This window comes from Elephantulus edwardii, unplaced genomic scaffold (assembly GCF_000299155.1).
Source record: "Elephantulus edwardii isolate Elephantulus edwardi_28Jun2011 unplaced genomic scaffold, EleEdw1.0 scaffold00344, whole genome shotgun sequence".
Lineage (NCBI taxonomy): Eukaryota > Metazoa > Chordata > Mammalia > Macroscelidea > Macroscelididae > Elephantulus > Elephantulus edwardii.
The window spans coordinates 156,627-171,010 of record NW_006400094.1 but is presented as its reverse complement, the minus strand read 5'-3'; the positions used below and the strand labels follow the sequence as shown (position 1 = coordinate 171,010).

General features: G+C 49.6%; 1 protein-coding gene across 1 annotated transcript in view; it reads left to right on the top strand.

Annotated features, from left to right (window-relative positions):
• The window catches only part of STS (steroid sulfatase (microsomal), isozyme S), a 76,143-nt gene that overhangs the window by 22,850 nt on the left and 38,909 nt on the right, over positions 1-14,384 (top strand). Inside the window, exon 6 of the mRNA XM_006901782.1 lies at positions 1,490-1,626. Coding sequence (XP_006901844.1) covers positions 1,490-1,626 — 137 coding nt within the window. The remainder of the gene's footprint in view (positions 1-1,489; positions 1,627-14,384) is intronic.

Genomic DNA, 14,384 nt, shown 5'->3' with positions numbered 1-14,384 from the left:
GTTGTGTCTTCTGGGTACTCCACGTGTGGATTTGGAGTTGATAATGGGGTTGATCCACTCTAACGTTTTGGCTTCCCTAAGTCTCTGGATACCTTTTTCTCTAGTGTAACCAGGCATCTCTGGTACTTAGTGTAAAACAACATCTCTCCTCCACACCTGGTGGGTTCAAATGGCCTTTCCATTTGTGGCTAGGTGCTTTCATCACTGTGCCAGCAGGGCTCCTCAAAGATGATGTCTTGGGGACAGTACCACTGACACAGACCTGGTATTGCCTCCGATTGTTGTTGTCAAGATACAGCCTTTTGATATTACAGCCTGTCAATTAGAGTTCCTTATGTTAACACGTTGTGGTGTACTGTTGAGTCAAACTGACCCATAGCTGACCCTTCAGCAGGAGGTTTTCAGAAGCAGTTAATCACACGGGAGGAGATTACCCATCCTTCTCCTGTGGTGGTGCATTTGAACTGTATGCCTTCAAGATTGCAGCATAGCTTCTTACCAGTAAGCCACCAGAGCTCCCTTTTTTGGTTACATGGTGCATGTTAGGCAGCAGTTTAAAATCCATCCTTGATCTCCTTAGTGGGGGTGGGGGTGTGGGGGGGAGGCAGTTTCCTCCATTAAGGATTCAGAGCCACAGAAGCCAGTACAGGGGAAGGGACTCTCTACGGTGTGAGGGAGCAATGATGTCAGTTTAAAGACTAAGGTGCACCTGATTCAAGCCCATGTTCTTTTCCGTCATTTGCTATACATCTGAGAGGCGGACGTTGATGAAGGATGACACAAAGAAGAATCTGATGGCTTTTGATTGTGTTGGACAAGAGTACCGAATATCCCGTGGTCTGCCAGGAACAAAATAGGTCTTGGAAAAATTGATACAAGTAGGCAAAGATGATGAAGCTTCCTCTCATATACCTGGAGAATATTGTTAGGAGGGGCTTTAGAAAAGGACATGATGCTTGGAAAAGTGGCGGGTCAGCAAAAGAGAAGACAAGGTGGATTGACACAGCCAGTGCAATTAGGGGCTCAGGTACCTCAGGGATGAGGAGGATGGCACCGGATAGGGTCAGGGTTCAGATCTGTTGTTCACAGGGGTCACTGTAAATTCTAATTAGCAGCAGCAGCAGCAGCAGTGAATGGAGACCAACTTGAGAGCAGCGAGTTAATACGTAACACTTAACCTTTGTAGAAAGGAGATTTTCCGTCCCCCTACCTCCCCAGTATGAAGGCCGAGGGTAGTAAATTGCAATATAGAGGGTCACAGGCTTCCGGTGACCAGTCAGTGTACAGAGAGAACCAGGACCTGGACAGCCAGGCTTCCTTCTTTTTCCACCACCGATGTCCTCTGTGCCTAGTCCTTGCAACTGCAGACTTGCAGAGGGTGCCCACGGTCTCCAACGCTGTAAGGTATTACAAGGAGGGCTTTTCCGTGTTTTGCGCCCCCATGAGAGGGTAGCTGGGTGCTCACACGCCCTTGGGTCTCTGTTTGCAGGAACTCGGAGAAGCCCTTCCTGCTGGTCCTGTCCTACCTGCACGTGCACACGGCCCTCTTCTCCTCCAAAGACTTTGCTGGCAAGAGCCTGCACGGGGCCTACGGGGACGCGGCCGAGGAGATGGACTGGAGTGTAGGTAGGTATGGATGTCCACTGGGGGCATGGTGTGTGGAGCATGGCACACTTATGGGGGTCCTGGTGGGCGGGTCTATGGGCATGAGCGTGGCACATGGCAGGCCTATGGCCATGGCGCTTGGGTGTGAACGGGCCTCTGGCCAGTGGCACATGGGCATAGTGCATTGGGTAGGGCCTATGGGGATGGCACATGGGTGTCCACCCGTGCAGGGTTAGGGGTGGTATGTGGGCGGGCCTATGGGCATGAGCATGGTCCCTGGGCGGACCCATAGTCATGGCGCAGGCGCACAGGGGTGCCATGTAGGCTGGCCTATGAGGTTGGTGTATGGGTGTGTCATGTATTCAGGGGCATGGCGCAGGCGCACAGAAGTGCCATACAGACCAGCCTATTGAAGGATGGCGCATGGGGGTGGCACGTGGGCAGCGCTATATGGGTGTGGCTTGTGGGCCAGACCTATGGGCATGAGCATGACATTGGCCAATGGGGATGGTGTATGGGCGTGGCGTGTGGCTGGACCTATGGGAATGTCGCATGGGCTTGATGGTCTTTGGACCTATAGGGATGGCTTATGGGTGGGCCTATCAGGATGACGCATGACATGGTGCAGAGACGGGCCTATAGAGATTGCTTGGGCGTGGCTGTGGGCGGGCCTATGGGTATGAGCTTGGCACGTGGGCAGACCCATAGGCATGGCGTAGGCGCACAGGGGTGCCAAGTAGGCTACCGTATGAGAATGGTGCATGGCCATGGCTTGTGGGCGGGCCTCTGAGTGAGCATAGCACGTGGGCCGACCCATAGGCGTGGCGCAGGCGCACAGGGGTACCATATAGGTGGGCCTCTGAGAATGGTGCGTGGGCGTGGCTTGTGGTCGGGCCTATGAGTTAGAGCATGGCTCGTGGGCTGACCCATAGGCGTGGCGCAGGCGCACAGGGGTGCCATATAGGTGGGCCTCTGAGAATGGTGCATGGCCATGGCTTGTGGGCGGGCCTATGAGTTAGCATGGCTCGTGGGCTGACCCTTAGGCTTGGCGCAGGCGCATAAGGGTGCCATGAAGGCGGGCCTATGAGACTGGGGCATGGGCGTGGCTTGTGGGCAGGCCTATGGGCGTGAGCGTGGCACGAGGGCTGACCCATAGGCATGGCGCAGGCTCATAGGGGTGCCATGTAGGCCAGCCTATGAGAATGCTGCATGGGCGTGGCTTGTGGGCAGACCTATGGGCATGAGCGTGGCACGTGGGCTGACCCATAGGCCTGACCAGGCGCACAAGGGTGCCATGTAGGCCAGCCTATGAGAATGGTGCATGGGCGTGGTTTGTGGGCGGGCCTATGGGTATGAGCATGGCTCGTGGGCGGACCCATAGGCATGCTGGAGGCTTACAACGGTTCCCTGCAGGCTGGCCAATGAGGATATTGCATGGGCGTGGCTTGTGGGTGGGCCTATGGGCCTGAGCGTGGCACGTGGGCTGACCCGTAGGCATGGCGTTGGTGTACACGCGAACCACGTAGGCAGACCTATGGGGTTGTTGCTACGTTCTGCGCGTGGACAGACTCAGGCATGGCTCACAGGTGAAAAGTGTACTGAATGTCTTTAGAATGTTGTATTGAAATAAGATGTAACATTGTAGGAAGCACTTGAATGTGATGGTGGTCAGCTGTTGGATTCTAAGAACTAGTTGTTGGCACAAGAAGGCTGCCTCAGACTCTATCTAGTTCTTCCTAGGACAGTGCCTGGGAACTTAGATGCTGGCTTCCCTGGGCTGCTCGTTTGCAGGAGGAATTCAGACAAGGTCAGGTCTCAGCCCATCACTCTGAAGCTGTGACTTCCTCTGTCAGTCACAGGCAGATGACAGTTACACACAGAAAAACAAAACCACAAACCTTTCCGTAATGACATCCACTAAAGAAAGGATGCCCGTTATTTCCAGGGCTTTCCCGTATATCCCTTCAGGCCTGCCTCATATTTTTAAATATCCGTGCTGAAATGTTGCACACAAATCAGTAGATATTACAGTGCATCAGGGAGTTGTTGTAGCATATTCCATAGGGAGATACGCCGCCGACCCCCCCAGCTGTGCCTCTCTGGCGGTTCGAATCCACCCTCAACACTGAGGGGACAGAGGTAGCTAGTCTCCTCCTGTGTGACTTAACAGCTTCAGAAACTGAAATTCAGCTCTGAGTCGATTTCACCGTGTGTGTCTGAGAAAGAGACAGACTAGTAAACCTGGGTGCAATAGTTTGTAGTATAAATCAACAGAATGTGTTCTCTGTAATTAAAGAGGGTGATAATTCAGTGCACCCGCTTCTTTACATCTAAGAGACTTCTAGGACCGGAGAAGAACCATATGGGTTGTTATCACACATGATTAATTTCTATTTCCTTGTAAAGCAAACAGTAGTACCCGGTGCTGTCAGTTGATTCTCATGCCTGGTGACCCCGTGGGACCGAGCAGAACTGCCCCCGTAGGGTTTACCACGTGGCTGTCATGTTCACGGAAGCTTGTTCACATCACCCCCTTTTGGTTCCCAGCTGAGCATTTAATCCCTGCACTAGCAGGTCTGGTGTGTACATCTGTTGTGGCTCATTAAAATTTTATAACCTTGTTCCTTCCCTATGGGGAGCCTTGGGAGTTAGGAGCTGTGGTGTCAGTCTGAAGGCAGGAAGTTCAAATCCACCAGCTGCTCTGCAGGAGAAATAATGGGAATTCACCCCTCATTTGATTTACTGCCTTCAAAGACCCACTGGACAGTCAGCAGTAAGTCGATTCCGACTTGATGGTGTGCAACAAGAAGTTCTCACAAAACAGAATGAAGAGTGTTTGTCTCTCTTTGAGATTTGTTTAAAACCAGCTGTACCACTCCTGCTTACCCCAAGTGTGTTAGAGTATAACTACTCCACTGAGTTTAATCACAGTGCTGGATTTTGGGAAATAGATTAGCAGGTTGCTTTTGAAGAACCTCTGGGTGGATTTGAACCGCCAACCTTTTGGTTACCAGTTTACCATGTGTCTCAACTTGGCATTCCCTCCAGGACTCTGTTATTTGGTGTTGGTAGTTGTCATGGAGTCATGGTTACTCGCGGCCACTCCATGTGTATCAGAATATGAGTGTGACCATGTGTGTCAGAGTCTAGATGTGATCCCCGGCTTTCCAGAAATAGACCACCGGGCCCTTTTCCCGAGGTGCCTGAAGCTGAGCTTGAACCATCAACCTTTGGGTTCACAGTCCAAGTACATCAACCACTTACACTATCTAGAAGCTCAGATCTGCATTAGAGCATGGTAGAATGTCTGTGGATGACCTTCTTAGGCCTTTTCTTTCTTTTTAAATTGTGCCCGTTCCCTCCTTCACATCCCATGCCAAATGCAGCTTGCATCACAAGACACTGTCTTCTTCTTGGCATCTGGGATATCTGTTCTGTATCTTGAGTATCTTACTTTGATAAGTGGGATCGTCTATGGAGAGCAAACGTGGACTGAATATGGAGGGTCAGGTGGGACGCTCTGAGGAGGGGTGGGAAAGAAGGACCCCCAGAGAGATCATACGGAGCAGCCTGGAACAGAAGACAAAGACTTAAGAGAAATGGATTCGTGGGGCTCAGGAGGTGAAGAGCATTTCCAGCGGGGAGGGTCAGTGTGGTGAGGTTTGTCTTCCTGACTGGGCAGCCGTGGGGGTGGTGATGGTGGACTGAATCGGGAGGACCGTGGGGCCAGGGAGAATGCCTGGCTCACTCACCCAGCTGGTTCCACTTTGACTCAGCACACATGGCAGTGGAGCCTGGAGCCTGCTTTCAGTGGTTGGCCAGTGCAGCAGGTTTCTGGAAGGTTCTGGGGAGGCCAGGGCAGCTAGCTCCCACCTAGGTGAGCCTGGCTGCACCTTTCAGCTCAGTGATAGGAGGATGGGGTAGAGAACCGTATGCAGGGCGCACGATGTTTTGTCGTTCTTCACTGTGACGGTGCTTGGCATGGAACTCGGGGCCGTGGGTACTGGGACACCTCCTCACATTGGCATAAGCTCGCAGTGTCTGAGAAGAGCAAGCGTGTGCTGGGTGGTGAAGGCTACGTGTGACGGCAATTCTCCGGGGAGGTTTTGGTTTGCATTGGGAGGGGGGAGTGTTCTCGGAGCCCCAGTGATGGTCATGAAGAAGGCAGGGAGGCATTTGGCTGCCAGGAGACCTGCAGGACTTGAACAGCAGCACCTCAAAGCAGAAAGGCTAAGAACAGGCTACATACTAACAGGCAGTCATGCAGTTACCTTTTGGGGAGACAGGCAAGTTGGGATCTCTATGGAGAAGTTGAGTTTTTTTGTGCTGTGGAGCTGGTAAGTAGTTTCAAACCATACACCTTTCTGGTCACAGAGCAGTGGTAAGACTCTATGCCACCAGGCGTGCTGTTGTCTCGTGATACTGTTGTTGGGAGACACCTTTGAGTCAGGGCGAGCCCACAGTGACCCACCGTTCCACAGAGCAAAACACTGATGCATCCTCACAGCATTGCTGTGTATGAGAGCCCCCTGTTGGGGTCATTGTGTCGGTCCTCGTGACTAGAGGGACCTCTCCTTTACCAGGGGAGCCCTGGGAACCCAGTCCATAAGGAATTACATGACTAAGCTGAAAAGGGCGCCTCTCCGGCCGTGCCGAGCCACTAGCAGTGGTTCCAAAGAAGAAATGTGGGTCTTCTCCTGCTGTGCCCTTTACACCCTCAAGTCCAGTGGAGGGACAGTGCGGAGTCCCTTCCAGCTGCACAGCAGGGAAGGACATTTTTTAGCTTCTGCTTTCCCAGCCACTCGGTGAGGGGGAGATGGGCAGTCTCCTCCCGTCTGATGTCCAGCCTCTGAAAACACACTGGACCATCAGCTGTGAGTCGGTTCCAGCTCTGTGGCACTCAATAGCACTTCACCAAGTGCATTGTCCGGCTGCAGGAGCTGGCCCCTCTTGATTGCCTGGCCCAGCCATGAACATCTGATGGCCCTTTAGTAAAGGGAATTAGTAGTTTTGGGTTTTATAAACCCCTACACTCCTCGGATGACACAGGTTATGATGGTGAAAGAATTGCATGAGCTTTTTCCTGCAAATTGTTCCTTGATGGGCTTAGCTTACAAAGGGTTTTAAACAGTCATCTGACACTTTGTTCTCCACTTTAATGAAAGTGTACGAAGTCATAGATTCCCCCATACCTATAATTCCTGACTGTAAAGTTTAAGGATGTTGGTTCCCCCCACCCCACCTCCCATTTGGATGCCAACTCTGTTCTTTACCCAGAGATTCCCACCACTTTCCATTGGGCTCCCTTCCTACCTTCGTAGACACCTGATGTCACTCCCCTCACACACACACACACACACACACACACACACACACACACACACACGATTCCGTCAAAGGGCACCATGCTCAAAGCCGACTGCTCTCCGAGGTGAAGATAAGCCTTTTCCTGCTTCCGAGAAGACTTCTGTAGGGACTGCTTTTGGTGCACGTCTCCCAGTTTGGGAAGGTTTGGTGCACGTCTCCCGGTTTGGGAAGGTTTGTTTTTCTAAATCCCAAGGCATCCAGGAAATAGTTCTCAAAATGGCACTCAAGCGCAGGCAGTTGAATTTCTTGGTCATGTGTGTGTTTTCTCTTCACGAGAAATTCTCTTTGGATTTGCCTTCAAGGGGGGTGTTTTTGAGGGCGAGAGGGAGACAGAGATGTCTCTGTCGTTGCATTCTAAATGCTGATGGGACTCTCAGAAGTGTGTGTGTGTGTGTGTGTGTGTGTGTGATGTCTCTCAAGTTGCATTCTAAATGCTGCTATGACTTATGGCTGTCAATTTGGATCCAACCCATAGTGGGCCCCCCAAAGGGGTTTTCAGAAGCTGTTAGCTGCACAGGAGGAGATTGCCCATCTTTCTCCCTCAGAGCAGCTGATGGATGTGAACCACATGCCTTTGGGTTATCAGTGTAACTTCTTATCCAGTGGTGGTGGTGGTGGTTATGTGCCGTCTAGTCACCTGTGACTCATAGTGACCCTATGCACAACAGCCCTAAGCCCTGCTCTATCCTGCGCCAATCTCAGTGTCTCCGAAACACCCACCCTGATTACCCCAGTCACTGAAGCAATCCACCTCATAGAGGGTCTTCCTCTCCTGCTCTGTCCCTCCCCCCTCCCAAGCATGATGTCCCTCTCCAAGGCCTGTTCCCTCCTTGCAACATGTCCAGAGTATGTCAGATGAAGCTTCAGAATCTTTACCTCCAAGGAACAGCCTGGTTTAACTCTCTCTAGGATGAACCTGTACGTTTTCCTAGCAGTCCATGGTACACTCAGTACTCTTCTCCAATACCACAGCTCAAAGGCATCAGTTCTTTTATCCTTCCTAGTCATTTTCCAGCTTTCTGGCACATAGCAAGTGATTGCAAAGACCATGGCTTCTATCAGGCACACCTTAGTCTCTAGAGTGACATCATTGAAAAAATGCAGAGATTTTATAAAAGCTTGCTGTATTTGTGCAGCCCTGTGGTTTCGCCCCCTTTCCATCCTCACCCCGCCACTCCCACTCCTTTCTCCTTTGGGTTCCTATATATGTGTTACTATTTATTATTCCATTTTTACGATACTGGTCTTAATGCAGTTTTGTATTTCTTAACTTAGCAACGATGCAAATTCTCCGTGGTGAAAAACCATAGCTTTCTGTGTCTCCCAGACAAAGCAGTCTTGCCTGTGTGTCTGGGAGGGTTGCCTAGCTCTGGTTCAGATGAGACCTGGCCTGCAGGGCTGCGTCTGCCATCTGTTGTTGGTGAAATCCTCACTCTGCAGAGGCGGCACCTGCCCGAAGAGCTGTGACAGGGCTGCGATTAAGGCACCTTGTCTAATGAACAGATTATTTATTTGTGCAGCCCCAGACGGCAGAGGGATGAAATCTCTCCCATCACAAGACAGACTAGTGTTTACAGGGCACCTAATGAGTTTTCTCATCGTCAGTGAAATATTGTAGGGCCTTGACAACTCGGAAATTGCTGAAGAGTGACCGCGGCAGAGGGCCGTTTAGTGTACTTCTCTTGCCCGTGACTGGCAGGGTTGTATAATGAAAGACCAGCGTGAAAACCCTGGTCACAATGCATGTCTACCTGTGTGTGTCAGAGCGAGGCTGAGCTCGTCCGGCTTCTGGGAGGCTGAGCTCTCAGAAGTCAGTTGCCAGGCCTTTGTTCCTAGGCACTCTGTGGTGGACTTCTCACCAGGATCACCAAAGCTGGTGATAATGAGATGAGAACAAGAAACATCTGTATGGCTGTGTGTGTGTGTGTGTATGTGTGTGTGTGTGTGTGTGTGTGTGTGTGTGCCATTGCTGAAGTCGGTGTGTCAGTCCATCTGGTTGAGGGTCGTGACCCTCCACCTTTCCAAGCCTGATGTCCCTTTCCAAGGAAAAGATAGCCTTGTCTAGCACCATGTCCAAAGTATATGAGATAAAGCTTTATCTTCTTTGCCTCCAAGGCGTACTCTGTCTGTATTTTTTCCTAAGACTTAACTATGTGTTCATTTAGCAGTCCAAGGGATGTCCAGTACTCCTCTCCAACACCATAGCTCAAAGGCTTTCGTTCTTCACGGATCACCCTTATTCATTGTCTGTAATACGATCAGGATTCTCTACTAACTCCATGATTCCAGGAAGTCATTGTCTTGTGGTCTTTCTTACACATTTTCTCCACTTTTGAATTCACGAGAGGTGGTGGAACAGGCTGTGGTGTGGTTCAGGAGCAGTGGTGAATGAGGATTTCATGCTTCTTTGTGGAAGGAGGACCTTGGAGGAAGGAACTGTCTGGAATCGAGGTTTCCTCTGCAGCCCACACCCCTCTGCTCCTGACCACAGAGGAGCCAGAGCATCTCATGTCTGAATTTCCTTTTCTGGGCTTACCTGATGTGCCAAGTGCTTGGGCGTTTTGTTTTTAAATATTTTTTATTCGTTTTCGTATAATTCCTTTACATTATGTTTCATTCATATACATTGTGTTGTACACAATCTTTCATTTATATTGTTTTTCATCACTCATGTACATTCTAATTTTTTTTTAATTGGTTTGCTTACAAAATTTATATACATAATAATTCCTTGACATTATGTTTCATTCCATTTTAAGACAGGTTTGGAAGCAGGAGTGGCCTTCACTTCCTAAACCACATGCCTCTGGAAACAGCTATGAACTTTGGTAAATGATGATAATTATAGAAAGGCTTCAGGTCTTTTGTTCATAGGGTCACAGTGAGTCATGTTCAAGTTGACCACAATCCACAATAACATATACATTGTGTTGTACACACTTTTTCCTTTTACACTGTGTTTCATCATTCATACACATTCTGTTTTAATTTTTTAATTGGTTTGCTTATTAAGTTTATATACATTATGTGACACCGTATTCTTCATTCACATTGTGTTTCATACAATCATTCTCATGTGTTATGTTTTATAGAAAGTTGACTATGTCTCTGTGTATCTGTCTCTGTTTCTGTCTGTGTCTCTCTCCTTCTCTGTCAGTCTCTCCTCTGTGTGTGTGTGTTTCTGTCTGTGTGTCTCTCTCCTCTGTATGTCTCGTCTGTGTGTGTTTGTTTCTGTCTCTGTGTGTGTCTCTCCTCCTCTGTTTCTCCTCTGTGTCTCTGTGTGTGTTTCTGTCTGTGTGTCTCTCTCTCCTCCTCTGTCTCTCCTCTGTGTGTGTGTGTGTCTCTCTCTCCCTTTCTCATCTCTGGTTAAAATAACCAAGTGCTCTTGACACAGCTTGTTTCCCATATGTGCTCCTTCGGGGCAGGCAGAGTGAGGGAGCTCTGGAAATAACCCATTTCGTTCTACACTCTCCTGCAGCCTGCAATTGGTAATTGAGATCTATCATCTACAAATTGATGGCACTGTACCTTGAGAGGCTTGCTGAAAACCGTGCTCCCGGACCTCCGCCCTGCAATAGATCGTGCTATGAGTGAGAGTTGTTCAGCCGGCCGGCAGGCTCTGCTCCCATGGGAAGGGATTTCTATTCAGGATGTTTAGGAGAGAAAGAGGTTCGACCGTGACAGGGTCGCTCTTAAGAAAAATGAAATGGTGAGTGGGCTCGGGGCTTGGCACCCGTGATCCTGGCTGCATGTCTGATCAGAACGTATTGCACAGAGTGTTTGGATGAGGCAGAAAGGAAAGAAGGGAAGTGAGAATTTGGATGACAGCTCTGCTGTCTTCTGTGTCTTCGCTCTAGGATGAACGGCTGCCCTGTGGTAAATGGTTCCTTGAATGATGATGTAGCTTGGAGCTTCTGGGATGTTGGGCGTTGGGAGTCAGCAACCAGGGACGAGCGAGTGCAGGCTTGGGGTAGGAGGCAGCATGTTTTAGAAGGAATCTGACTTGTCAGTGAGCATGTGTGTTTGTTTGGGCTGCATGTAGCAGCAAGGGAACCTCTTCACTGGGAGGTAGAGAAGGCGAGAAGAAACCAAGAGGTGCCTGGAAGGCTTTGGGGGGAGTGCTGTTTTCATGACTGCGTTGTACCCCCGTCATAACTCTTCCCAAGTCTGTGTCTGAATTTTCAGGGTCTTCAACATATAGCCCAGACAGGGGACAGTCACCTGCCCACATTAGGTCCGCTCTGATGCCTCTGTCCAGACTAGGACCATGTTCCATTGGTTTCTAGTGGTTGACTTTTTAGGGGAGTAGATCTTTAGATCTTTCTGCCGACATCCCTTTGGTAGCTTCAAACTGCCAATCTTTGCATTGACACCACCCAGAGCCAGCGAGTGTGGTGCTGCTCTTGCTGTGTGCTGTCAAACCAAAAGTGGTCCAGCCAGTTTTCAGAGGCAGTAAATCACGGAGGAAGAGATGACTCATCTTTCTCCCCTGGAGCTACTGATGTGTCTCTCCCACTGCTGCATCTCAAAATGTCTGTTGAATTGACAGTGCGGCTTCTTAAGCACTCATACCCTGGAACCCCCTATAAAGAGTTTGTTGTCCCGTCTGTCCTACTCATGGCAACCCCGTATGTGCTGTGCTCCATCAGTTAAGCAGTCGTTGGCCTTTTGGGGGAGTAGATTGCCATGCATCTCTGGTAGATTTGAACCCTCAGCTTTTCCGTTGACACCCAGAGCCAATACATTGCTGCTGCTGACTCTGCAGTATATAACAATGACAGCAGCATATACATGTAAATGTATATGCTCATACAAGAAGTTGGTGACCTTAATTAAGGGACCTTTGATCTTGTAAACTTTTGGACTGCTAACCAAAAGGTTAGTTGTTTGAATCTTTCAGATACTCCAGGGGAGAAAGATGCTCAATCTCTTCATAAATATTTCTAGGATGTCTCAGAAGCCCCATGAATGGTGGTCGTGAGTCATTATTGGTTTTTTTTAAAATATTTATATGTATATACACACATATACATACAAATATATATAAATACTATATGTAATATGTACACATGCTAGATGGTCTTCATAATGACTTGCTATGCATCAGAGGGCTGGACAGTGACTAAGAATGACAGAAGAGCCTTTGAGTTGTGGTGCTGGAGAAGAGTCTTGAACATACCATGGACCACCAAGAGAACAAACAGGTTTATCTTGGAGAGGGTGAAACCAAGTTTCTCCTTGGAGGCTACGATTCTGAAGCTTCATCCCACATATTTTGGACATGTGGGCAGGAGAGACTGGTCCTTGGAGAAGGGCATCATTCATGGAAGGGTGGATGGACAGTGCAGGAGATGAAGACCCTGGATGAGATGGATTGACACACTAACTTGGGCAGTGGGGGTTGCTATGTTGGAGTCAGTGAGACTGGCTCAGGACAGGGCAGGCTTCAGAGCTTTTACACATAGGATCACTATGGGTTACAAGTGACTCAACGGCACATACCAACAACAATATATGTTCGGGAGCTCTGGTGGCCTAGTGGCAAGAACCTGTGCTGCAATCTGGAAGGCACACTGCTCGAGGCCATCAGCTGCTCCGCGGGAGAAGGATGGACAGTGTCCTCTCGTGCCCTAGCCCTAGCCCTAACCCTAGCTCTAACACTGAACTTAACCCTAACCCTAGTCGAAGACGTAGGTCTAGCTTAGCCCTAACCCTATCCCTATCCCTAAACCAGTCCCTATCCCTAACCCTAACCCTAGCCCTAGATGAAGTCCTAGGTCTAGTGCTAGCCCTAGCCCTAGCCCTACCCTAACCCTAACCTTAACCCTGACCCTAGACGAAGACCTACGTCTAGCCCTAGCCCTAACCTTAGCCCTAACCCTAACCCTAACCCTAACCCTAATAGTAGAGGGAGACCTACTTCTAGTCATAGCCCTAACCCTAACCCTAGGGCTAACCCTAACCCTAGACGAAAGCCTAAGTGTAGCCTAGCCCGAACCCTAACCCTAACCCTAGGCGAATGCCTAGGGCTAGCCTAGCCCTAGCCCTAACCCTAACCATAGCTCTAGCCCTAGCCCTAACACTAACTCTAGGTCTAGCCCTAACCCTAACCCTAGGTCTAGCCCTAACCCTAACCTTAGCCCTAAGCCTAACCCTAACCCTAATAGTAGAGGGAGACCTAGATTTAGTCATAGCGCTACCCCTTACCTAATCCTAACCCTAGATGAATGCCTAGGTGTAGCCTAGCCCGAACCCTAGCCTTAACCCTAACCCTAACCCTAGGCGAATGTCTAGGTCTACCCTAGCCCTAGCCCTAACCCTAACCCTAGCCCTAGCCCTAACCCTAACCCTAGTCCTAGTCCTAACTTTAAACCTAGCCCTAACTCTAACCCTAGACGAAGACCTAGGTCTACACCTAGCCATAACCCTAGCCCTAGGTCTAACCCTAACCCTAACCCTAGAAGGAGTCCTAGGTCTACACATTGCCCTAACGCTAACACTAACACTAACACTAACCCTAGATGGAGACCTAGGATTAGCCCAAGCCCTAAACTTAGCCCTAATCTTAACCATAACCCTAACCCTAACCCAGCTGTGGGTCGGTTCCCCGTCAACAGTGGATCACAAGAGCAATGTTAAAAATTGCTGCAGAGGCCTGTGGGGCATTGCTCCTTTCTAAGTCTGATTAACGTTTCTATCTCGTAATTGATTCCTTGTGTTTCTGCCTGATAAACTAATCAGTGTGCTCTGGAATGAGAGGTGGAAGGCAGTGACAGAGATGAGAATGTCCCCTGGCACGGACGGTGGTGTGCTCTTGTCACACAAGAGTGTCCACCACCAGTGTCTTCCTGGTCGTATACGAGGAGGGGAGACACACCTTTACCGTGGTTCTCAGTGTCATTCCTTTATGCATTTGGACTCTTACAGGTATTTCATGAGCACTGGTTCCGTTGTGTCTCACTCATTTCTTTCCTCTTTCTATTTATTGTGCTTTGAGGCAACTCCAGTGGCCTCCTGGTAAGACGTTGCCCTGCTCACCCAGAGGTAGCTGGTTCACAGCTCCACAGTGATGAGTTGAGAATGAGTGTGATTTGAATGGAAGTTTACAAAGCAGACATTTGTCTTTCATGTTTGTTAGGGTCTGCTGTGGAGCCTGACCCAACCTATAGCTGACCCTTCACCTGGTATTCAGAAGCAGTTACTCGCATGAGAGTAGATTGCCCGTCTTTCTCCTGGGAGCAGCTGGAGGATTCAAACTGCATGCCTTCGGGATTGCAGCCCAGCTCCTTACCCTGAGGCTACATTTCATAGTAAGAGTTATGTTGTTGTTGTTGTTATGTGCCGTCGAGTCGCCTGCGACTCATAGCGACCCTATGTACAACAGCCCTAAACTCCGCTCTGTCCTGTGCCAA